Raw genomic sequence first — 27011 nt, 5'->3', positions numbered from 1 at the left:
AACTGTAGGTACTGGGGGTATTTTTATTTATTTATTCATTTATTTAAAAGGGGGTACTTTATAAAAAAAAAAGTTTGAGAAACACTGCTCTAGGCCAGTGACTATTAATCTTTCCAGTGCATTGTAACCCCTTCAAGACTTGATTTGTATAAGTAAACCAGTCAGTGGTTCTCAACCAAGGGTATGTGTATCCTTACACAGAGGTTGTTTATTGACTCATCTAAATATTTGCCTAGTTTTACAGAAGGCACTAGCAAAATTAGTACAAACTAAAATGTCACAAAGTGACTTGTTTATACTTCTCTGTATATTCTACATTGAAATCTAAGTACAGTACTTATATTCCAATTGATTTTCTTTATAATTATATGGTAAAAATGCGGTTTTTCAATAATGGTGTGCTGTGGCTCATTTTTTGAATTTTTATGTCTCATTTTGTAAGCAAGTGGTTTTTAAATGAGGTATAATTTGGGAGTACAGAAGACTAATCAGACTTCTGAAATAGGTATGTAAAAGCCTGTTTAATTAGTTAATGGGTTAAAAGTTAACTTGTCAACTTATTAAAAGGGGAGGGAGGTGTATGTGACAGCCAGGCTAGAGCATGCCCTGTGTCATAGGCAGGGGCTGTTCCAGCCCTACTGCTTCCAACCGTTTGCTGGGCTGCTGGCAGTCTCACTCAGGGCTAGAAGCAGCAGCAGGGCAAGGGGAGAGGGCTGCCAGCTCCTAGCCTGTGCAGTCTTACACAGGGCAGAAACAGCACCTGGGGGAGGGAGGGGGGGACTTGGGTTACCTGTTCACATACCATACAGTAGTTTAGAAAGGTTGACAGCCATTGATCTAGCTGAATTTAATGTACACTGTGGAAGAGCTTTACATAACCTCAAAGATGTATGTACCCTTGGTTGAGAACTGCTGCTCTAAGCTAATGAAAGAGAGATCTTTCCTTGACTTAGTTATTCTGGCCCCTGTGAACAGTGATAGCAGTGTCAGCAGGAGAAGCTGTCCTGCTAATGTACTTAGAATCATAGAATTACTAGAACTGAAAGGGACCTCAAGAGGTCATCAGTCCAGTCCCCTGCCCTCACGGCAGGACCAAGCAGCATCTAAATCATCCCTGACAGATGTCTATTCAACCTTCTTTTAAATAGCTCCAGTGATGGAGATTTCACAACCTCCCTAGTCAATTTATTCCAGTGTTTAACCACCCTGACAGTTGGGGAAATTTTTCCTAATGTCCAGCCTAAACCTCCTTTGCTACCATTCAGGTCCGTTGCTTTTTGCCCTATCATCAGAGATCCAGGAGAACAATTTTTCTCCCTCCTTCTTGTAACACCCTTTTAGTACTTGAAACCGCTATCATGTACCTTCTCAGTCTTCTCTTTTCTAAACTAAACAAGCCCAATTCTTTCAGTCTTCCCTCATAGGCCATGTTTTCTAGATCTTTAATCATTTTTATTGCTATTCTCTGGACATTCTCCAATTTCTCCACATCTTTCTTGAAATGTGATGCTCAAAACTGGACACAGTATTCCAATTGAGGCCTAATCAGTGCAAAGTAAAGCAGAGGAATTACTTCTTTTGTGTTGCTCACAACTCTTCTGTTAATGCATCCCAGAATCATGTTTGCTTTTTTTGCAACAGTGTCACACTGTTGGCTCATATTTAGCTTGTGGTCCAATATGATCTCTAGATTCCACTCTGCAGTATTCCTTCCTAGACAGTTGCTTCTCATTATGTATGTGTGAAATTGATTGTTGTTCTTCAGGTGATGTCCCTGTGGGTGCTCCATGTCAGATGTAGCGACGTCCTGGAGCCTCAGAGTGGAGTCTTTTACTATCAGTGTTTGCAAGCAGTGCGTGCGCTAGGGGAGCTCGCACTGTCCCTTGATTCTCACCTCATGCGCACGGCTCTCCCCCTCCCCTCTGTTCCTCTTCTCCTATCCTCAGCTTCAGACGGAGTCCTTCACTCTCCTCATCTTCTCAGCGGGAGTGAGAAACCTCTCTAGTTTCATTCCCCCATTCTCTGTTGGTTCGCATCACGACCCCTTTCATCTTTAAAAAAGAAAAACAGTTTTCTGTCAACGCGGAACACCGGCTTCTCCATCCGCTAATCCTGCTCCCCTCCCAGTCAACTAAGTTTCCCAAAAGAAAGAAGAAGAAAGAGACAAAAGGGGGAAAAATTGACAGAAAGAAACCCCCGCGGATGTTGCAGTAACTGTCACAGAGGCATTAGAATGCCGGCATTCTTATTAGAATGCCGGGCTCCTCTGGCTTTAAAAAAATGTACCACCTGCCAGGAGTCCATGCTGGTGTCGGATTGCATTCTCTACCTTGGGGGGAGACACGTCCCCAAAAAATGCGACCTCTGCAGCTCTCTCATGGCGAGAGCCAGGAGGATAGAGAGCTCCGCCTCCGCATGCTGCTGCTGGATAAAGCCATGCGGCCAGAGGGTTCTCAGCAATCCACTCACCCTGCTAGAAAAAGGGCCTCTTCACAAGCTCCAGCACCACAGGCAAAGAGGAGACGATCCCCTGCAAGGTCTCTGCCCCTGACTCCATCTCCCCATGAGGCGGGAATGGACAAGCGAAGTACCCCCACACTGGGGAAGTCAGTGCCAGAAGCAGCACCGCAACTCCTAAATTGCATTCAGCCGTGGTGCCGGGGAAATCAGCCCCGGCACTGCAGACCGGGAATGGACAAGCAGAGTACCCCCCACAATGGGGAAGTCAGTGCCTCACATTCAAAGGAGGCAGTAATACCAGATGAGACTCAGGCATCAGACGACATGAAGCAATTCAATGAGCTGTTTAAGAGGATGGCAGCAACACCGGATGTCCACCTCCAGGAAATAGGGGAAAAGCAACATTAACTGTTAAAGAATATACACCCCGCTTCAAAATCCAGAATTGCACTTCAATAATTGCGTCATCAATTAGAAGTCTACGTTGAGCTGTGGCGGGACCCCTGCCTCAAGCCAGCTGACTTGTTAGAAGTCTGATAGAAAGTACTTAGTACCCCCAAAATACCTGTATTTCCTGTTCTCCCACCCACAACCAAATGCCCTCATTGTGGATGCAGCTAATCAACGAGCAAAAGCCCCTCAAGCCAAAACATCTGCTAATAATAGAGACCACAAGAAGTTGGACCTGTTTGGAAAGAAAGTCTATTTGTCAGCCACCCTTCAGCTTCAAATAGCTAATTACACTGCCTTTTGGGCGAACCATGATTTTGACAACTATTCTAAGCTGGCAGAATTGATGCAACAACTCCGTCTCCTCAGAGGCATTATTCATGAGGGACACATGATGGCTCATACAGCTCTCCTCTTTGCCATAGATGTGGCCAACACAGTGGCCAGGGTAACCACAACAGCTTTGGTCATGAGGAAAGCCTCTTGGCTCCCTCCTTATGGCTGAGGTCACCAAAGAGCTCCAGTCCAGGGTAGAAGACCTTTCCTTTGACAAACTCAAGCCCTTTGTGTCAACTACTGATGAGGTCCTACACGGTAGCAAGGACTCACGAACCACCCTCCGCACACTAGGAATGTATACTCCACCCTATCGTCAGAAGCACCATACTTCATATAACAAGACATGGGATAGTTACTACAACTGCACCCAACAAAGGCAGTATGACTAAAACCACCGCAGACAGCGCCCTCAGGGGAAATGTCTACCTCCAACTTGCTCCTCGGGCTCCCAGGCAACAAAGCAGCAGGTTTGAGGGTGTGGTCGAGGGCCTGCCCTACCTCCCGCTTCCACCTTTGCCAACAAGCCAGTAGCATTTCTTCAACAGACTTCATCCCTTTTACCATCAGTGGGACGCCATAACATCGGATCAATGGATTTTAGAGATTATCCGTACAGGATATATTATCTCCTTTACATTGCTTCCCCATGCCTGTTCTCTCTCCCTGTCTGTCTTCAGGGACCCTTCTCACGAGATGCTCCTCCAACAAGAAGCCAGCCGCCTCTTTCATTTAGGAGCCAAAGAGGAGGTCCCCTGAGCATTTTGAAGGAGAGGATTTTACTCCAAATACTTTCTGATGCAGAAGTGCACGGGGGATGGAGACCCATACTAGATCTATGCAAGTTAAACAAGTGTCTGTGAAAACAATGTTTCTGAATGGTAACACTGGCAGCGATTATACCGGCTTTGGACAAAGGGGACTGGTTTGCAGCCCTCGACCTTCAAGCGCATGCTTTCATATCGCCATACACCATCACACAGACGTTATCTCCCATATACTGCCGTCCATTACCAGTCGGGCTTTCTTCGGCTCCCTGAGTATTTTCAAAAGTCCTGGCTGTAGTCACAGTCTATCTTCATCAACAGGACATCATCATCTTTCCGTATTTAGACGATTGTCTCATAAAAGGCCGATCTCAGTTGGAATCTGCCAACATAATTACCAAAACCAAACAGACTTTCAGCCGCTTGGGCCTCTTAATAAAGCAGAAATTGACCCTACTCCCCACTTACGGCATAGAGTTCATTGGGGCCCGCCTCGATTCTCTGATGTCTGGGGCTTACGTGCCCCAAAACCAATTTGCAGCATTGTGTGACATTATCACGTTGCAAACTACTCCTACTACTATGGCCCTCACCTGCCTACAAGCAACAGAGCACATGGGGGTTACAACCTATGTTGTACAACATGCCCACCTTCATTTTCGATCCCAACATTGGCTAGTGTCAGTTGACAGCCCAGGCCTCCATCCCCTGCACAAACAGGTTGTGCTCCCCAACAGGGTGCGGGACTCACTCAGATGGTAGACAGTTCCCTCCAACCTTCTAATGGGAGTTCCTTTTCACCAGCCCGAACAATCCAGGAAGATCACGACGGATGTCTCCCTTGTCAGATGGGGCGGTCATTTACTCCATCACCCAGTCCAGGGCAGATGGTCGGCACACGAATCCTCCCTGCACATCAACCTTTTGGAACTCAGGGTCGTGAGGAATGCCTGCAACCATTACCTTCCACTCATTACCAATCAGACAATGCACATACTTACCGACAACACGACAACCATGTTTTACATTAAACAGACGGGAGAGCTCGCTCCCCATCATTGTGCACCGAAGCCATCCACCTCTGGAATTGGTGCATTCAGCATGGCATAACCCTGAAGGTCTCATATTTATCCAGAAAAACAATGTGCAGGAGGACGCTTTGAGGGGAAATTTTAACTCCAACCACAAATGGGAATTACATCAGCCATACTTATCTTAGTCTTTCAGCGATGGGGGATCCCAACAATAGACCTCTTTTCGACTCCCGACAAGTGTTACCATTTTTGCTCGAGAGCTGACCTGGGCAGACGATCCCTCGGCGATTCCTTCCTCATCTTTTGGGACGAACTATTATACTATGCCATCCCGCTCATAGCCCAAGCGCTACACAAGATCTGGATATTAATAGCACCATTCTTGGCAAGACAGACCTGGTTCCCGTTTCTGTGCGTGATATCTGTAGCCAAGCCATATCCTTGTCCACTCCGGCACGACATCTTGTGGCAGGACAGGGGAAAATTGCTTCACCCCTAGTGTCACCCACTTCACCTACACGTGTGGCTCCTCTCTGGTTCCAGGAAACGGAATCCCTATGCTTAGACCGCTTGAAGGAAATTCTCCTACAGAGCAGAAGATCATCCACCAGGGCTACCTACCTGCAAAAGTGGAAACAATTTTCGGTTTGGTGTCACTTGGCCCACACAGATTCTCATGGCACCACTTCACCAAATTCTTTACTACCTACATCATCTCAAAACTGGGAGTCTATGTAATTCCTCTGTGAATTGCAGCGATATCAGCTCTGCATGAGTGCATAGAGGGCTCATCGGTATTCTCACACCCCACTATGAGAAGGTTTCTGAAGGGCCTTCAAAATCTTAACCCTCCTGTCAGGTCACCTCACCCTATGTGGAATCTGAACCTTGTCCTGGACACTCTCATGAGGCCTCCTTTTCATAGAATCATAGAATAATAGGACTGGAAGGGACCTCAAGAGGTCATCGAGTCCAGCCCCCCGTCCTCAAGGCAGGACCAAGCTCCGTCTACACCATCCCTGACAGATGTCTATCTAACTTGTTCTTAAATATCTCCAGAGAGGGAGATTCCACCACCTCCCTTGGCAATTTATTCCAATATTTGATCACCCTGACAGTTAGGAATTTTTTCCTAATGTCCAATCTAAACCTCCCCTGCTGCACTTTAAGCCCATTACTCCTTGTCCTGTCCTCAGAAACCAAGAGGAACAAATTTTCTCCTTCCTCCTTGTGACACCATTTTAGATATTTGAAAACCGCTATCGTGTCCCCCCTTAATCTTCTTTTTTCCAAACTAAACAAGCCCAGTTCATGAAGCCTGGCTTCATAGGTCATGTTCTCTAAACCTTTAATCATTCTTGTCGCTCTTCTCTGTACCCTTTCCAATTTCTCCACATCTTTCTTGAAATGTGGCGCCCAGAACTGGACACAGTACTCCAGCTGAGGCCTAACTAGTGCAGAGTAGAGCGGCAGAATGACTTCACGAGTTTTGCTTACAACACACCTGTTGATACAACCTAGAATCATATTTGCTTTTTTTGCAACAGCATCACACTGTTGACTCATATTCATATTTTAAACCCTTGTCCACTTGTCCACTGAGATTCCTGCTAATGAAGGTGCTATTCCTTACAGCTATCACCTCTGCAAGGAGGGCTAGCAAAATAGGGGCTGTCGTGATGGACTCACCCTACACAATCTTTTCGAAGGAGAAAGTCACGTTACGCCCACATCCAACTTTTTTACCTAGGGTGTTCACGGTCTTCTACATCAACGAATCTATAATATTACCAGTGTTCTTTCCCAGGCCTCATGCATCCCCCAAGCAGGCCATACTTCACACACTCGGCATGCGACGAGCTCTGGCTTTTTATATAGACAGAACGTGATCATTCCACAGATCTTCTTGCTTGTTCATTTCCATCCCACCACAATCGAAGGGTGCACCTAATTCAACACAACGCATTTCTAAGTGAGTCTCATCATACATACTGCATTGTCATGCACTTTCCAACAAGCCGTTGCCAACGCCACCAAGGGTACACACGGTCCATGCAGCTGCCACCTCCACGACCTTCCTCACCAACGTGTACCACTCAAGGACATTTACAGAGCAGCCACTATGTTGTTGTTCCACAGCTGGCAGCTAATTCAGCACTGGCAACGGCTGTGCTGTCTACAGCCTCTAAGCAGTGACTCCGATTCCCACCATCCTGTCAGATACTTCTTGCCAGTCACCTGATGTGGAGCACCCATGAGGACATCACCCAAAGAAGAAAAAGGGACTTACTCACCTCGTGCAGTAACGATTGTTCTTCAAGGTGTGTCCCTCCATGGGTGCTCCATGACCCCCCTCTCTCTTCCTCCCCTCAAACTGCTCCAGTGGAGAAGAGGAACTGAAGGGAGGGGGTGAGCCACGCGCACGAGGTGACAATCAAGGGACAGCATGAGCTCCTCTCACGCATGCGCGGCTCGCAGACACTGCTAGTAAAAGACTACACTGAGGCTCTAGGACGTCCCCACACTTGACGTGGAACACCCATGGGGAAACACACCTCAAAGAACAGTCGTTACTACACGAGGTGAGTAACTCCTTTTTTCCTCCCTAAGTGGAGTTCTTTGCATTTGTCCTTATTAAACTTCATCCTATTTACCTCAGACCATTTCTCCAATTTGTTCAGTTCATTTTGAATTATGATCCTATCCTCCAAAGCAGTTGCAACCCCTCCTAGGTTGGTATCATCTGCAAACTTAATAAGTGGACTCTCTATGCTAATATCTAAATTGTTGACGAAGGTACTGAACAGAACCAGTCCCAAAACAAGACTCTTGCAAAACCCCACTTGTTATGCCCTTCCAGCATGACTGTGAACCATTAATAACTTCTCTCTGAAAACAGTTATCCAACCAGCTATGCACCCACCTTATAGTAGCCCCATCTATGTTTTATTTCCATAGTTTATTAGAAGAAGGTGAGACCGTATCAAATGTTTTACTAAAGTCTAGGTATATCATGTCCAGAGCTTCTCCCTTACCCACAAGACTTGTTATTTTATAAAAGAAAGTTATCTGATTAGTTTGACCTGATTTATTCTTTACAGATCCATGCTGGCTGTTACCTATCACTTTATTTTCATCCAGATGTTTACAGATGAATTCCTTAAGTATTTAGGTTGCTGTAAATTACATTGTTCACAGAGATGGATCATTCACATTCCTTAACCACATAAATTACACTGACTTAAGCTGTAGTGTGTACATAGCCTGGGTGTGCAGTCGTTGGGGCTTTTCCTTAAACCACAGTGACAGAGGTTTTCTCCTGATGATTTTAATATGCTTTCTGGATAACTAAGGAAGTGGGTTTTGCCCATGCAAGTTCATGATTATCTATCTATCAGACTCTGAAGTGCTACAGGGCTATTTGTTACTTTTTAAGTAATAAATACAAATTCTTGATTCAATTTTAAATATTTTTGAGAAACAGCAGAAATTTTATTATTTTTATTAATTATTAATTAAAGAGCACAGCTATTGAGGCCAGCTAGCTCCCTTGTGAAAGTTGAGGAAGGACTACACCTTTTGACTACACTCTCTCAGCCACTGTCACCAGAATTACTAAAACAATCTTTCCTCTCAGAAGCACTGGTTGCAGTACTTTTTTGGATTTAAGAAGTATGGCTGCCTGTCAACCATGAAGCTCAAGAGGTCATTCTACCTCAGAACAAACACTGTTGTTCATTAAACAGGATACGAAAAGCAATGGAAAGCATCTGTTGAACTTTTTGGAAAAAATTCAGATAGATTTGAGTATAATTTTGAGAATTTTATAGTGAAAAATGTTTTTAACACTGAATCAGTTACAAGTTTTTCATTATTTTCTTAGGCACTGAACATATTTCTATCAAGGTACATGTGAAATGAAGTACATAATTCATCATTTTAGAAGGGCTTAGTAGTAAAATGTATTTTTCTAAAATCTAAGACTTAAGCTGTTTTGTGTGGATTTTTTTCTAGTATTACAATGACTATGGAGATATTATCAAAGAAACAATGAGTAAAACAAGGCAGATAGACAAAATTCAGTGTGCGAAGACACTTATTCTTAGTTTACAACAGGTAAGAATTATTCATTTAAATATTTATGTATAAATACAGAATAATAAAATATTCCTTGTTGGTTGTGGGTAACTTTTCATAGGAAATTGTGTAGAGGGATAGAAGGAGGTATTAAAGTAAGGCTCCTAAGTATTTATGATGATTTAAAGAAAACACCGCTCATTCTGCTTTTTGCCTTCAAATATTGTTAATTGAAAGGTCGGGGAAAGATTGTGAAAATCTAATGAAGAGTGAGTCTATCATAATATCTTCCATTCTAGAACAGAGAGTGGAGCAACATGTTCATTTTAATTATGTGATAAATGCATTAAAAATGTCCTTAATTACGTGTTGTTGAGCAGATCACAAGGAAAAGTAGGTCCCAGTTCTTTTGTTACTGACTCCTTTCTATTGAGACTTCATGTATTACACATCATTGCAAAGCTTCACCAGTCTCAGAAATTAAAATACCATTTAAAGTCCTTTTTAAGCAATAACACCAAATGGACCCCCATTTACTTCAGTGGGATGCTTTGTGTGTATAGGGATCATTCACATTGAGTTTGTCGTAGGATTGTAAAAAAAAATGCAAGGAAAATGTTCAAGTAACTGCTAATTTGTCTTTGGATAATTTTTAACTAGCCAGTTAGCTTAAGTTAATTTTTTGAGAAACCAAAAAATACTGCCATCCATCAGCCTACTCTACATGTACCATATAGACAGCCTTAATGGTCTCAAAAAGGTAATAAGCAGAATACTAATAAATATCACATAATGCCAACTTGACAGGAGTTCCAAATATCAGTGTTTTCTGAAAAAGAATACAGGACCTAGAGAATATAAAAAAATATATTAAACTTGGAAAAATGCTTACCAGTTCATCTAGGAAAATACATTATAGGAATATCTGTCCTATAATGTAGAAAGGAAGCAGAACAGCTAAAAAAAGAACATAGCACTGATAAAATGTCTATTCAGGGATAAAAGACTAGATCACATTTGGACAAGATCATCTGACTTAGGCTCATGTGGCTCAGGCTGTGAGGCTAAAAGTCACTGTGTAGAGGTTCATGGTGGAGCCCAAGCCTCCAGGCCAGCCCAAACATCTGCACAGTGAATTTCCAGAGTCTGAGCCTTTTGCTGGTTTTGTAACCCTGTTGGACATACCTGCAATATACAAGAAATAAAACATTTTGCAGTATAACTGCAAAAATGATAATCAACTGCATAAGTAGCCACTTCATGGTACAAGCTGGTGACGTTATTTTGTTCATAGATGCTTGTAGATTGCTTTGCTTCAGTACCTCATTACAAAAAACATACTGAGAAATGGAAATAAGTGTAGAGAATTGCACCGTGAGAAGCAGGCAGAATTGATTTAATAGGAAAGATTAAAAAAAGCTCAGTATGCTCAGTTTTGCTAAATATCGATATAGGCATGCAACTCAATAAAGGTCATAAACAATAGGGGATGAAATCTGGGCCCCACTGAAGTTCATGAGAACTTTCCCATTGACTTCAGTGGGACTAGTAATTCTTTGGAGACTTGAAAAGAGGGAATTTTTATTTAGGGTGATACAAAGGGATGAACTAGAAATTAGTGGGTTGAGTAGACATTAACACAACAGTAATAGGAGTTAGAGATGTAAACAATTATCATCATCATTACTGCATGATGCTTACCAGTAGCTGGTTAACGGGCATCCAGTCTGACCAGGGCCACCACACCACTCTGCGAACCTTGCTGGTAGCCACGAAACTGTCATTTGATTTGTTACGCGGTAAATTTTTTAAAACATTTTTCACATCTTAAATAGGAGTCTCATGAGAACCTGTATGGACAGATATATTGGAAGTATTTAAGATAGGGATCTGGTGAATTGTCCTGAGAAGGTGGTATGCAGTTTTCTCATTAGGAATGTGCTGAAAACTCATATTCCAGGGTATCTAAATGTAGACTAAACATATTAAAGTCGTGGTGTCCAAATAGTTCTGAAGCAGTAACCACTATAGTGGCTACTGCTGTAGTGAACTAGCCACATTCACATGTGGCTAGTGACAAGCGTGTTGGACACCACAATATTAGAGAATGTACTTCAAGGAGTAATTCTGACTTGGTAGGGTGATGTATTTGTGGACCTATGGTTTTTGAATCGCCAATTTTCATTATTTTGTAAACTTATCCTAACTATACAAAGTGTATGTTATTTACTATCATGAAGTGAGAAATCTATATTATATTTTAATCAGTCAGTATCTTTTTTCCAATTTCATGCAGCTTTTCAATGAGATGATACAAGAAAATGGTTATAATTTTGACAGATCATCACCTACATTTAGTGGTATTAAGGAACTTGCTCGACGTTTTGCTTTAACATTTGGACTTGATCAGCTGAAAACAAGAGAAGCTATTGCCATGTTACACAAGTAATTGTCTCCTTCTTTCTTCATTTTTCTAACAAATTTTTTTTCACTGATGTGACAATTGTTTTGTTTTGGGGAATTTTACCAAAGTAGCGTATTGATACAAAATGGTTTAGTGCTAATTGAGGATTTTTTTGTTTTGCAAATAAGCAGGGCTCAACAAATAATGTAATCTACTTGCCCGTGGCGAGTAGATTACAACCGGGAAGAGCCGGCGCAGAGCGATCTGCACATGCGCAGAACGATATACGTATGTGCAGAGCGCAGAACTGTACGGCTGGCGAGCAGGGCTTGCCGCCGCTTGGCGAGCCCTGCAGATCAGGTAGCGGTGACAAAAGTGGTTTGCTGTTGTAGCTTGTTGATTCTGAGAGCTCTGTTTTTTAAATAGCTTTATGTGGAACCTGACTGAACTGCACCAAAATTAAAACTTGAAGCAGTGAATAATTTTACTGTTCAGCATCATTGTAGTTCCCATTATTTGATAGCATTTCATGCAGTATGTCATTAAGAAGTGTTTTCAACCTTTAGAGTGCTTATAAACAGAGATGACCAAGTTGACTACTGATAGTACTCTTCCATGTCATGTTGGAGAATGAAATTCACTCCACGTGCGAGAGACTATCAAGAAAGATTATGGATACAGCAATTCCTTTAGTTCATATAGCACTAATACTGACAACTTTTAAAAGTGTCCTGTGCAATATATGTGTAAGAATGGTAGCTTTGACCTCGATCCTATTCTTCGTGGATTTAATGCAGGAGGAAAAGAGTGAAATAACAAATTAGAACTCTTTCAGTGATTAGATACTTTGATCATGTGGGTGGTGCTATAGAAAACTGTGTAATAGGCCATTCTTCAAAATGTTTTTTTAACTTCTGTTTCAGAGATGGCATAGAGTTTGCTTTTAAAGAGCCTAATCCACAAGGTGAGAGCCATCCTCCTTTAAATTTGGCATTTCTTGATATTCTGAGTGAGTTCTCCTCCAAACTTCTCAGACAAGACAAAAGAACAGTGTAAGTATTCTCTGAAAATTCTTAATACTCTGATTTTTCATCTTTCTTATTATTTAGGGGGAAAATTGCTTTTACTAATTGTAAAGTAAATTTTAGTAATATTTAGACTAAATAGAAAATCAAAGGAAATACGAGTTATTACAGCAGGGTCCCTAATTTTTGTAGTAATTACACAGTAATATTAGTTAAACTAAGGAAATGTTACATGTTCTATAATTGTTACTAGGTTACTTGGTTTCCTCTGTTTTGCTTTCAAGTATTGAAATCATAGCTTTCCATGAATAAACAGCATTAACAGTTAGAAAAACTTGCACTTTAAGTAACTGTATATATTCTAGTAATATGTGTAATGAGCTAACCAGTGCAGCTTACGTATACAACCTTTCTGAGTGATGCTTTTTAGAACATAAGTGTACTTCCTCATCTCAACGTTCATGAACATTCTGAAAGTGGAACTATACAAGGGGACACTGTGCCTTCTCCCAACACAGTTCCTTCCAACTGCTAACATTAGATGAAAGTGAACTGTTCCAGTCCTTTGGATCAGATTTTTACTCCTACCTTAGTGTCTTTGATAGCCTGTTGTTGTTTTTAGTGTTACAATAATTTGTGTTGTAGTAAGTGGAACTTTTAGGTTTAGTTTTATAGGCTGTCAGAGCCAAAGAACAAGCCAGGCTCTGAGGGATGTTCTCTGTCCAGCCATCTTTCTGGCCTTGGATGATCAAGGGAGATGTGTTGAGTGCATTAGCGAGAGTCACTCTTCTCAGTGTTCCATCAGTTAAACCTTCTAATGAGAGGCAGAAAAGGCTGCAGTTGCTCCTGCTTAAGAAAACTCACTGAGAGGTTGTTAGGTGTTAAGAAATCTTCAGATCTGAAGGCTAAGAGGTATCTATCAGTTCCAACTGCATCAAGGTAGGTGCTAAAAAATCCAAGGGATGTGTCTTTGTTGATTGTCTAAGTGTCATGCCTAGTTAGTCAGATCCTCCCATTAAAGCTTAGAGAATGTCAAAGGCACAATCTGTTCAGACTGAACTTAAGGACCCTATGCATAGCTTATCAGTTCCAAAGAATAAAGTGAAGGAGAAGACAACCACAGTCAGATCAGCACAGTTGTCTTTATCAACCTGGGTATCCAGTGATTGATTTGAAGACTGTTGTAGTAGTAGTAGTGGTAGTAGAAGCATATTGTTTGGCATCTGATTGTTCTTTGGATATGAATTAGAAATCTTTTGGAAATAGGAAAAGGAAGACCTTGTCAGTTCTTAGGTCTAAATCCCCCTACTCCTGATAAGAGAGGAAGATGAAAGATTATCTCTGAACCATCTCTGCCCTTTTTCACAGTTAATGTCTCTTCATTCTTTGGTCTGTCTTTTCTCAACTGAGATCCATAACAGATCATATGACAGATCCACAATTGAAGAGCATCAAGAAAGAATCAAAAGATCTGAGCCTGCCAAAATTATGCCCCCAAAGTATCAGCACTTTGTGTCTACATTTTGGATAGTATCATGTAATCTGCTAAAACAGTTTGTATTATCCCTGCCTCCTTATGTTTTTATGTTCGAAATCTATTTTGAAATTACAGGCTTCTTCAATATACATGGAATAGCTATTTCAGGATATTCCTGATATCTTGAAATAGCTCCACAGTGGGGTGATAGCTCCCTATGTGGGGTGATAGTGGGGAGTGCATATAAACCTTATATAAAACATGCCATCGTTAACCTAGGAATAGGAATAAACCTAGGGTAGGAGTAAGTGGTAAATTTTCAGAATGGAGAGGGGTAACTAGTGGTGTTCCCCAACGGTCAGTCCTAGGATCAATCCTATTCAGCTTATTCATAAATGATCTGGAGAAAGGGGTAAGCAGTGAGGTGGCAAAGTTTGCAGACGATACTAAACTGCTCAAGGTAGTTAAGACCAAAGCAGACTGTGAAGAACTTCAAAAAGATCTCACAAAACTAAGTGATTGGGCAACAAAATGGCAAATTAAATTTAATGTGGATAAATGTTAAGTAATGCACATTGGAAATATAACCCCAACTATACCTATAATATGATGAGGGATAATTTAGCTACAACTAATCAGGAAAAAGATCTTGGAGTCATTGTGCATAGTTCTCTGAAGACATCCATGCAGTGTGCAGCAGCAGTCAGAAAAGCAAACAGGATGTTAGGAATCATTAAAAAAGGGCTAGAGAATAAGACGGAGACTATTTTATTGCCCTTATATAAATCTATGGTGCGCTCACATCTTGAATACTGCGTACCAGTGTTGTCTTCAAGTTGTCATTGTCAAGTCCAAGTTGAGTCTCAAGTCACTACAGTTCAAGTCTCAAGTCGAGTCTCGAGTCTTAATTTAAAAAATGTCAGGTCACTTTTGTTCAAGCCATCAATATTGGCATTTTCAGACAATTTTTTCACCAAGTTGATTTAACAAAATTATCAAGTCTCAAGTCGAGTCTCAAGTCACAAACAATGAACTCAAGTCACCTAGGCGACTTAAGTCAGACTCGAGTTCAAGTTGTGGGACTCGAGTCAACAACTCCGCTGTGTACAGTTGTGGTCTCCTCATCTGAAAAAAGATATACTGGCATTAGAAAAGATTCAGAGAAGGGCAACTAAAATGATTAGGGGTTTGGAACAGGTCCCATGCGAGGAGAGATTAAAGAGACTAGGACTTTTCAGCTTGGAAAAGAGGAGACTAAGGGGGAATATGATAGAGGTATATAAAATCATGAGTGGGGTAGAGAAAGTGAATAAGGAAAAGTTATATACTTATTCTCATAATATAAGGACTAGAAGCCACCAAATGAAACTAATGGGCAGCAGGTTTAAAAGAAATAAAAGGAAGTTCTTCTTCACACAGCACAGTCAATCTGTGGATCTCCTTACCTGAGGAGGTTGTGAAGGTTAGGACTATAGCAGGGTTTAAAAGAGAACTAGATAAATTCATGGCGGTTAAGTCCATTCATGGCTATAAGCCAGGATGGGTAAAGAATGGTGTCCCTAGCCTCTGTTTGTCAGAGGGTGGAGATGGATGGCAGGAGAGAGGATCACTTGATGGTTACCTGTTCGGTTAACTCTCTCTGGGACACTTGGTATTGGCCACTGTCAGCAGACAGGTTACTGTGCTGGATGGACCTTTGGTCTGACCCAGTATGGCCGTTCTTGTGTTCTTACGTTTTTATGTTCCTGTCAGCTTGTATGTAAGGTCAATGAACTGTGTCAAATCACATGTGAGGGGGTTTTATGTTTGTATATTTTTCCCTGGCCACATTCTTTGATGGCTGCAGTAGTGAGTAATATAATTATATCTGGTCAGCCTCTTTCAACCTCCACAGATAAAGAAGGGAAGAATTTGAATGTCCGGAAAAGACATTTTTCTTAATCTCTACATATTAGAGCTTTGATTTACATGTGGCAATGTTTCACTAGAAATTCCATGAGTATGAGAAAATGACCACATTTGTCCAAGAGTTACCAAATAGAGGAAACTGGCCAGTGCTGTCTTGCGAGAGGGACATAATGTGACAAAGCATGCTCTCAAGGCTTTTCTTACTTTTGGTTCTTTGGCTAGAGTTTTGGCATATACTCTTACTTCAAGAAGATGTCACTGGTCTATTGATGACCACGGACTGTATTTTGAAGATTACTATAGAAATCTCGCCTTTCATAGTGATGTCCTTTTCAGTAACAAAGGCTAGACAGAAATCCACCTACACCCTTTTTGTTACCAGATAAAATTTTATCCTTAATCTTCATTGAATCTTTTAACTCACACAGCATTACCAGCAAGCAGCTTCTTCCTTGCAGTCTCAATAAAAGACAAATTCATTCAAGTCCAAGCAAAGCAAAGTGGAATACCAAAGATTCCATTTTACAGATTTAAACATTTAAGATATGAATAAATGAAGTAGTCTTACTTATAACTTGAGTTCTTTGATATAGTCACACTTCTTGCCCACTTTCTCCTGTTTCTCAGAATCCTAACTTGGTTTCTCTGGGTAGAAAAAAATGACATGGTGCAACTCCCACTTAATTGGCTTCTTTACACTCAGAATGTGTGTGGGGGATAAGAGAGTATACACGTGTCCTTACCAGGCACTGCTTAGCAATTGTTATTCTGCACGAGTCAGCACATTACTCATGATTGTGAATATACCAAGTTACAAGTAACCTTCATTTGTTTATACACTAAATGTGTTTATAATCCTTAAAATAGAATTTTTGTATGCCACGAGTAACTTTAGATTGGCATAAACAAGTATGATCAGTAGGCAAATAATTTGTTTTTTATTGTCACATTAAGGTAGATGAACAAATCTAGACAACTTGTTGAGTTTGCTGTTGTCCAAGACTTTTTGTCAATTAGATTACAAAAGTCTTGGAAATTAGGAATGAAGATGACATTAAGCTACAAGTTTTTGAGTTCTCAAATAGGCTTATTTTTCTTATAATATAAGAATGTCTTAATATATTTCTGCATACTTATAATCATTACTTTTTTATAAAGGTATGTTTACTTGGAGAAGTTCATGACCTTTCAGATGTCTCTACGAAGAGAAGATGTGTGGCTTCCACTCATGTCTTATAGGAACTCCTTACTAGCTGGAGGGGATGATGATACTATGTCAGTAATTAGCGGAATCAGCAGTCGAGGTTCTACAGTAAGGAATAAGAAAACAAAACCAGCAACAGGGAAGCGGAAAATACCAGAAGGTGTGAAATTTTTCTTACTACAAAATATACCGACTTTTTCAGAAGTTAATGGAGCCAATGTCATTTACACAAGATTGAAATCTGACCATCTTAAGTTTCCATATTTGTCAGGTTGATTAGCATATTTCTGTCTTTTTTTAATGCTTCTTTACAACATGTGTGAGTGAGTGAGTGAGTGAGTGAGTGAGTGAGTTAGTTAGTTTTTGCAATACTACCCTGAATAATAGAAGGCCTGAATAAGAGATTTGCACAAAGTGAAGAAATAACAATATATTTTTAGTGATGAGGCATTTAAAATAGTTAATGCAATGTTCAGTTGTACCAAGGCATTCTTGAGTATATCTTACTCTGAAGATTCTTAAAAATTAAGAAATTGATCTGTAATGGACACCTGTACATATATTAGGAAAGATGTATCAATCTGTATTTGTCATATTTGAATAATTTGATTTTAAGTTGTTGTGGGAAGTATATGCTGATACTGTTTTTCCCTTTCAGCTGAAGAAAGCAGTAGTAGTGACAGCATGTGGCTGAACAGGGAGCAGACAATGCACACACCAGTCATGATGCAGACACCACAACTCACTTCCACAATCATGAGGGAGCCCAAGAGGTTGCGACCCGAAGAAAGTTACATGGGTGTATATCCAATGCAGCCTGAACACCATCAAGCTCCACTTGATTACAAGTAGGTAGAGACAGCTAACATATGCATTGTATTACTGTTGAGATATGAAAACAGTTCACATTTAAAGGAGAATATATTTTTTTTAAGCACACAAGTAACGTGGATGTTGGCTCAAAGACAACAAGAAGAAGCAGCTAGACAACAACAGGAGAGGGCAGCGATGAACTATGTCAAACTGAGAACTAACTTGCAGCATGCCATGTGAGTAAGAACGAGTTAAAAGATGACAATTTTTAAGGGTTTTTTTTGTTTGTTTGTTTGTTTGTTTTTTCATGGCATCATTCATAGATCATATGTATCTATATGGTCCCCTATTACACTTTTGAAATTTACTATTTTTGAGTTACTTTGATATCTTGACAATTAGCATCTTAATAATTCCTAAAGATGTAAGCAATGGTAAAATGGAGATAAAGCTAAGATGATAAAATGAATGTAGCTTATATAATTAAGCTATTTAAACTCCTTCATTTCTTACTATTTTTATTTTTCATATGATTTCTGAAGATTTAAAATAATAGCATGTCTTTTCATCATGACATGAGTTTGATACAAATGTGAACTTGAATCTGATGCTAAATTAATTCTTATCATTGCGAAATTGGGGTGTACTGTATTGAATTGCACTTTAAAACACATCTTTAATGCAGTATGTTCTTTTTGAGTAAAAAGATTAAGAGTTTTATATGTTTAGAAAAAATAACTCTGGCTTGATTCCAAGATCATGTTTGGTTTTGTGACTGTTGAAAAACAAACACTCGTAAGTTCAAAGAGATTTAGTTGAAGTCCAGTGATATAGACTTAAGATTGTCCAAACTGACTTACAGAGATCTAAAAAAGTAGAACTATAAAACATTGCTTACTTCTTCTAAATGACAACAAAACTCACAATAACACTGTCTCCCACATACTTAACATTCTTAATGGGAATGCCTTATCGGGTAAGTGACTAATCGAATAGTCGATGCGTTTTTGCTTTTGAAGTGTAGCAACAGCCTTATAGCCAAAAGTGCTCTTTCGAAAAAAGGCATTATTAAACGCAAACTGTGCTTTTTCGAAAGGGAGCATCCAGACTACCTGGGTGCTCTCTTTGGAAAAAGCAGCTCTCTTTTTCGAAAAAAAGTGGCTGCTGTCTACATGCTCTCTTTCAAAAGAGGCTTGTAGTCTAGATGTACCCTTCATTATGATTGCTATTACTGTTAGCATTGCTGTTTGAGACTAAAAGGTGGTTGAGAAGATTACTGCCTGTACATGGTGCCCTCTGTGTAAAGCTGGGCCTGTATTCAGCTCCTCCATCTGTCCTAGGGGGCTCTTTTTCCACCACTTGCAGCCTGAGAGCTCAGCAGAACTGAGAATCTAATCTCTTTTTCTTCCTGAGGAATAAGATAATCAAAGTATCTCAGGAAGTCTTGCACTTGGAGAAGGTGGTTCAGTTTCTTTGTGGTAAAATAAAACAAAAGTTTTGCTTCATTAAGATCTCAAATCCAAATAAGCTCCTCAGATCTCAGATTTGGGTCAAATAAATTGGCCATGAGTCTAAGATTTTCCAAAATCGGTTATATCTGCATATTGATGATGGTGCACAGTAAATCTTATTATTGTTCCCAGTCTCCTCTTCATATAAAATAGGAAGGAGACCTTTTCATGGTCTGGGCCTAGTTTTATGTTGTTCATGTTCAGTGACAGGTAACCAGCCTTTCTTTAGTTCATCACTTTTTCTTTAGTATAGTAATTCATACTCAATTCTGTAGCAAATAGCAGGATTTTCTAATAAGTTTTTATCTTAGCTTGGATCTGGTGCTAAATAATTTTTTTCTTCTAATTTCTTTAGTCGACGTGGTACAAGCCTGATGGAAGATGATGAGGAGCCGATTGTTGAAGATGTGATGATGTCATCAGAAGGGCGAATCGAAGACCTAAATGAAGGCATGGATTTTGACACCATGGACATCGATTTGGTAAGAAAATTTCATTTTTTTAATTTAAGCCTATTTCTGTTTCACTCTTAATTAAAGGCAGTAATGATTCTCTTGTGAATTTTTTTAATCACCCTGAGGATGGTTTTAGAAGATTTGGCAGGTTTGGATTTTTTTTTTTTTTTTTTTTTTTGTAAACATGAAGATATTGGCAGCAAAGTTTCTTTGTAACTGCAACATAAAGGAATTTAGAATAGTATCCCTTGGGTGTATGGGTTGCACATTCATTCCCAGTGGCCAGGACTCGGCGCTCTTTAATAGTGGTGTCTCTTGGTCTGTCCCACACCTCCTCATGCTCTCAACTGAGGGTGGAATAGAATGATGAACTCTCTAGTTCCTTTTCTACCATTCCTTTTCCCTGAAACAGAATTTTCTAGTGTCTGTTTTTCCCCTTTAGGATTCTGCTTGATATTATCTGTAAATATAAATAGCGATTAAACTTTTGGATATTGAGTTGGGCATAAGGTGGGTCCCCTTCCTCCTTCTCCCCAATAGTTCCCTCACTGTTTCAGGACCCCATTATATCCAAAGTTCCAGCCTTCAAATATGGAGTGGAATGTCCCCTGGATTATCCCAATGAATGCCCTGCACAAGACTAGCAGTATTACCTTGGAGAAGCACACATTGTTCCAAAATGTGGCATCTTCTGTGCTTTCTTTCCACATACCAGACAATCTCATGAGTTCAGGCTCTGGAGGCACTTCATAGTAGTGGTTTTCAAGCTTTTTTTTCTGGTGACCCAGAGCTGGAGATAAGGAGTTTGGGATCTGAGAGGGCGCTCAGAGCTGGGACAGAAGTGCAGGGGTGAGGCCGGGAATAAGGGATTCAGAGTGTGGGAAGGGGCTCTGGTGTTGAAGGGTTGAGTTGCTGGGAGGGAGTAAGGGCTCTAGACTGAGAATGCAGGCTCTGGGCAGGGGCCAGAAATGAGGGGATTGTGGTACTGAAGGGCACTCTGTGTTGAGGTAGGACTCAGCTGGTACAGGGGCATGGAATGTGGACTTTCACCTCTAGTAGCTCCCAATCATTGGCACAATGGGGATGCTAGAGGCAGGCTTTCTGCTTCCCTGGGACCATGGACCGTGCTGCACCCTGGCAGCAACCAACAGCAGATATAGTTCCTAGGCTGAGGCATGCAAGTGGCTCTGTGTGGCTGTTGCCTGTAGTCACCACCCTTCTTCCAGCTCCTACTGGCCAGTAAGTTACCAGTTGGAGTATGAAACTGAGCTCAGGGCAGGTGCAAAATGCAGAGCTCCAAGACTCCACTGCCTATGAGCCAAACCTACTGCTGGCTGCTTCCAGGGGACAGCGCAGTATCAGAACAGGCAGGGGACTAGCACTACTGGTTTTCAAGTGTGGGTTGTGATCCAGCTTAAACCAGCTGCCAGGGTCCTTTAAACAGCTGAGCAGGGCAACCCATGCCTTACATTCAGCAACCTAGAACTGGGTTGTGACCTGAAGTTTGAAAACTGCTGCCATATAGAAATCTCTATGAGACCCTGCTTGAGCCCTTCCTCTGCATATCAATCCATCTGGCACCTCAGGGCAGTATCCCCGCTCCCCATTAGGGATGTTAAATATCAGTTAATTGAATAGTTGATTAACCTCATGAATTCTTATTGGTTTCTCAACTAGTCTATACTGCAGGAGATCCACCAGCAGAGCTCTCTTTGTCCTCTCCCACTGAGGCAGTATGTCCATCACTAATGGACGCTTGTAAGTGATACCAAAATCTTTTAGGAGAATCAAAAATTCCTGACCGGTTCTGCTAGAGGTGGTTCAAGATCTGACCCAGGACTTCCTAGACTTTCTCCAGGCTGTCACTCTCTTCAGAGTGATTTGGCATACACCTGCCATATGTGATCCAACCCTGAAGAGGGCTGAGGAACAATATGTTGTTTCCCCCAAAGCAGCATAATATTTTTCTCAGCTTAATTCAAACTCCTTGGTGGTCCAGGTTGTCACTGGGAAAAGCTGGTTACACCAGCCAGATCCAGTCTTGTGGACAAAGATGCAAAGCAGCTGGACCTCTCCAGAAGAAAGATTTTTCTCATTGGACAGTTTAGTATTACAAATTACCAGAAGTTGGTGTCCAGATATGACTTCTTGAATTAAAACAAGCTACAGGTTGGACCTCCCTGGTCTTGCACCTTTGGGATCTGACAAGTCCCAGATGAGAAATTTTGCCAGACCAAGGGAAGTCATTCTCCCCCTTCTTCCCTCCCTCCCCCCAAACTAGCCCTCCTCAGACATGACCTGGCTCCTAGCGTCCTGGCCTGCTTCCCCCCTGCTGCTGGCCCCTCCATGCATTGAGCTTCCAGCCCCCGGGGCAGCCCCACTATCTTGCAGTCCTGCTAGGTAGTTGTGCACCTGGATGGCAGCTCTATTGTCTCTAGGCCCCCCTGTGCAGCTCTGCTGGGCAGTAGCAGGACTGCTGGGTTCCTGGTTGCGCCACCCTGTTCCCAGGCTCCTAGCCCTCCCACTTGGCATCCCTCCCCTGCTTGTGGCTCTGCTGCCTCCCAGGTCTGCTGGGTAGTTGCATTGCTGGGTGGCAGCCCAGTTGTTGGGCTCCAGCTGTGCCATTAGGCAACAGCAAGACTGCCAGGCTTCCTGGGTTTGCTGTTGCAGGGTAGTCCTGCTACTAGACTCCAGCTCTGGCAAGGGTGGGACTCATTTGGCGCAATTAAGGTGCAAGTTCAGCCTCCCCATATGGTGCTTTTTACAGTGCGTCCTACACAGGAACACAGACCCTCCTCCCCCACAGGGTCATAGGTTATGCATGGAGACATTGAAGAGGTCTGCGATTCACAGGAAGAGGATACATTACTTCCATCCCACATTTCAGCCTCCTCTCCGGATGAGACAATTCAATCTTCTCCAACTGCTGCAGGCAATGATTTCAAGTCCTTCAAGGGCTTACATAAGAGAGTGGCAAACACCCTAGACATTTCCTTGGTGGAGGTGCCTGAATCTCAGTATAAGTACAATTTCGTTGGTGGCCCTGAAAGCTATCAGTTTTCATTTTTGCGGCCCTCAGTAGGCTTTGAATTTGACATGCCTGTCCTAAAGGTTACATGCTCCTAATTTTCTTCCTTGTCCTATACTGCCTTCACTGGCTTTTTAGCCTGCTGTGCCTGCAGGATTAAATGATGCTTTCTATTGAGGAAGTCTTCATCTTCTCTGATGGAACATAGAGTTGATACTTGGGCCTCAAGTCCTGTAATTTTTTCTTCCAAAATGGCGACCAGCTTGTACTTAGTGCATGTGAATTCCCTTCTGTCTTCTGGGAGGAAGACAAACATGGCACTTGCTGTGCAGGTAGCAGCAGCAGACCTATCACTATCCATACCTGCCTGCCTTCAGAGAGATTCCTCAGATATTTTTAAATGCCCCCTTGAAGGGTGGAAGAGAAAAAAAAATCAAGGAAAAGACCACCAAATACTATGGGGCTTCCCCCAAAGCTAACTCCCAAGCAAACTCCCTTGTTCACTGCTCACTGCGTTCGCTCTGATTGCCTTTTTATAAGGCTGAGGCTAGGCCTGGCTGAAAGCTTTGTCTCTAATTCAGTCAGCAGTTTACACTTTTCAAACTTTCCAACTGCCGCTCTTTTCAAACTGCTGCTCTTTTCAAGCCGTCAAACACACAGTCAAACAAATGATCACAGACAAACACTTTGATACTCACCCCACCAGTTCACAACATAGCCCCCAAAAGCCACACTTATCTGAGCTCCTCTTGGACGTTTCCCAGGCAAACTCCCCTGTTGGCTGCTGCCCTGCTCGCTGCATTCACGCTGGCTGCCTTTTTATAAGGCTGAGGCTAGGCCCGTCTCAAAGCATTGCCTCTAATCCAATCAGCCCCTGAAGGCCCACCTGGAACAAAGCACTCTCAATTTGAACACAGATCAGGCATTTGAACACAGATCATGAATCAGAACTCCACCCCACCCTTTCAGTAGTAGGGTTGAAGAGGAAGTGGAGCCGGAGTGGGGGGGGGGTCCTATCTTGGCATCTTCTTTGTAGTATAACAAAGCAAGAAGTGCCCAGCACATCACTCCTAGACTACTTAAGACTTAAGTCCAAATTGGCCATATTCTTGGTGCCAGTGGTCAGCTCCACTGATAACACTCCCACCCCCCTGCTACCTCCCAAGCTCAGGAATATTGAGCATGACTAGGCAGCAGTAATCCTGATAACTTGCTGGTGGCCAAGGCATTTTTGCTTCACCACCATCCTACAGTTGTCTTCCCATCTGTTCATCCACCTACAATTAATTATTCCTGAATCTACTGTCCCAGAACAGGGGTACAATGAACCACCCTAGTTCATCTTCTCTGTATCTCTCATGTTTTTAGATGGACAGCGAAAACAGAGAGGGGAAAATCTGTGCCACTAAAAAAAATGATTATCCCTTTGGTGCCAGCAGCACCACTTACTTCCTAAGGGTATGTCTACACTACCACCCTAGTTCGAACTAGGGTGGTTAATGTAGGCAACCGGAGTTGCAAATGAGGCCCGGGATTTGAATTTCCCGGGCTTCATTTGCATATTGCTGGGCGCCGCCATTTTTAAATGTCCGCTAGTTCGGACTCCGTGCCCACGGCTACACGCAGTATGAACTAGGTAGTTCGGATTAGGCTTCCTATTCCGAACTACCGTTACTCCTCGTGGAACGAGGTGTACCGGTAGTTCGGAATAGGAAGCCTAATCCGAATTACCTAGTTCATGCCGCGTGTAGCCGTGGGCACGGAGTCCAAAATGGCGGCGCCTGGCAATATGCAAATGAAGCCCGGGAAATTCAAATCCCGGGCCTCATTTGCAACTCCGGTTGCCTACATTAACCACCCTAGTTTGAACTAGGGTGGTAGTATAGACATACCCCATGGTATTAGGAATTCTCTTCATAATGGATTCTCTTTGCATCTTGTCTTGTTGGCTCCATATGGTACATTCTTAACGTTTTCCCTCCCCTGTAGGACTGCTTGTATATTTGAACCTTGTCTTTTCTGCTCTTATGGGACCACTGTTTGAACTCTTGTTCTCCTGTTGTCTCTTGCACTTTTCTTTGCTATCAAGAAGGAGACTTTTTAAGTTATCTCTGTTAGAAGGGTTGGGGAGGGTTGCGGAGCTTGGAGTCTCTGTGGCAGTCTCACCTTACACAGCTTTTCACAAGGGTAGGATTTCCTTGCAGCTAAATCCAAAGTTCATATATCTAGAGCCGTGGTCACCAACAGGTTGATCGCGAGCTACTGGTGGATCGCGAGGCCTTGACCAGTCACTTGCGAGGCGTCCTGTCTGCCCCGCCCCCATTTCCCTCCAACCCCCCAGAAGTCCCACTACTCACCTCAAGAGAAAACGGAGGTAGTGTCGGCTTCAGAAGTCCCGCAGCTTAGCGCCACTTCTGGCGATTCCAGAAGTGCGCTAGCTGCTCTGCCAGCCGGGTGTACTGCAGGAGGGAGCATCAGCTCCCTGCACTGCACAGGAGGGGTGAGTCAGCCCCGTGGGAGGTGCGCTGGGGGGTTGGCCCCGGGGCAGGTGTGTGCGCCAGGCTTTCCAGTGCGGGGGGGTTGGCGCCGGGACAAGCGCGCGCGGGGCTTCCCTGGGGCGGAGGGGAGAATCCTGGGAGAAGGGAGATGCAGGGGACTCTCTGCCCCCACTGGCACCTCACTCCCCTGTCCCCACTCCCCAGCTACAGAATGCTGTCCCCACTCCCCTGTCCTCAACTACAGAATACTGTCCCCACTCCCCTGTCCTCAACTACAGAATACTGTCCCCACTCCCCTGGTCCCAGCCACAGAACTCTGTCCCCATTCCCCGAGCTCTGTCCCCGCTCCCCGAGCTCTGTCCCCATTCTTGTCCCCACTCCCTGAACTCTGTCCCCACTGGCACCCTGTCCACAGCTGCAGAACCCTGTCCTCTGCCCTCCCAGCATCCTGTTCCCTCTTCCCTTCCCCCAGCCTCAGAACTCTGTCCCCACAAAATGTATAATTATAAATGCTTCATTTTAGATTTAAATAGCATGAATAAAAAATAGACCATTTATTTCATAACTATAAACACGTGATTTTAATTTTATATATCTCATAATTTAAAAATAAAATTTTTATCAGTGTGTGTAAGTAAGGGCTGGAGATAGCAAGTGATGGACAGGAGAAGAATAGAGAGGGCGGGGCTTCAAGGAAGGGGCGGGGCGGTAGATCTTTGCCTATTCTGAGATTTAAAAAGTGATCTTGGGTGTAAAAAGGTTGGAGAACACTGATCTAGAGCTTTATGAATTTCTCTTTAATCAGATTTTTCATCTTCTGGTAGTTTACATCTCACCGTAGTTTGCAAAAGACAAGCCTCCCTTCTCTGTATGTGTGCAGGGTTCTAGTCTTCTACTTGCACAGAATTTGCACCTTTTCAGAAGTCTTCAGGGCTGTTCACTACTGTTTCTGAAAGACTGAAAGGGATGGTTAATTCTTTTCCAAGGCTCTGTGGATTTTCTATAGATTTCTGTAGTGTATCCTTTACTATAATCTTATTCAAGTCCCATCTCAACCTAGTTTACGAGCAGTCAGCCAGCACTGTAAGCCTTCTTACAGGGAATATCTCCCTCAGAGATATACAAAGCAGCTACTTGTGGTTTCATACACACCTTCAGCAGACATTGAATTATGGTTCAAGGTTCAGTTGGAGACCTCGCCTTTGATACAGGGTGACTATCCATAGGGAGCAGGATTTGAAGACGAAAAGGAAAGTTACTTACTTTATAATAACTAGAGTTGTCATAGATGTGTGGTACATCATAGCCCGCCCTACTTCCCCCTCAGGTCATCTTGTGATTTATGATAATCCAGAACTGGGGATGTGGTTCGTTCATGGGACTCGTTCTGCCCTTGGTTGGGAGCATGAGGAAGTGTAGGCTTGAACAAGTAGATGCGGATGTTGAAGACTTTTTGTTCTTGGGCGCACACAGTGCATGTGTAGCCTGCAGAAATAACCATAGGGAACATGCATCTCAAAGAATTTCAAAGTAACCTTTTATTTCTTGAAGTTTATTTTGTTGA

The 27011-nt window shown here is 42.4% G+C and overlaps 1 protein-coding gene across 5 annotated transcripts in view; it reads left to right on the top strand.

Annotated features, from left to right (window-relative positions):
- Window positions 1-27011, top strand: part of STAG2 (STAG2 cohesin complex component) — a 223882-nt gene that overhangs the window by 189723 nt on the left and 7148 nt on the right. For all 5 annotated transcript variants that reach the window (XM_075940974.1, XM_075940976.1, XM_006115390.4 and 2 more), the window contains 7 exons: window positions 9062-9163; window positions 11421-11569; window positions 12452-12580; window positions 17097-17302; window positions 17801-17990; window positions 18078-18191; window positions 19822-19948. In XM_075940974.1, the coding sequence (XP_075797089.1) occupies window positions 9062-9163; window positions 11421-11569; window positions 12452-12580; window positions 17097-17302; window positions 17801-17990; window positions 18078-18191; window positions 19822-19948 (1017 nt within the window). The remainder of the gene's footprint in view (window positions 1-9061; window positions 9164-11420; window positions 11570-12451; window positions 12581-17096; window positions 17303-17800; window positions 17991-18077; window positions 18192-19821; window positions 19949-27011) is intronic.

Source organism: Pelodiscus sinensis, chromosome 13, assembly GCF_049634645.1.
Source record: "Pelodiscus sinensis isolate JC-2024 chromosome 13, ASM4963464v1, whole genome shotgun sequence".
Taxonomy (NCBI): Eukaryota; Metazoa; Chordata; order Testudines; family Trionychidae; genus Pelodiscus; species Pelodiscus sinensis.
Note: the sequence above shows the minus strand (reverse complement) of the source record. Positions and strands in the feature narration are given on the sequence as shown.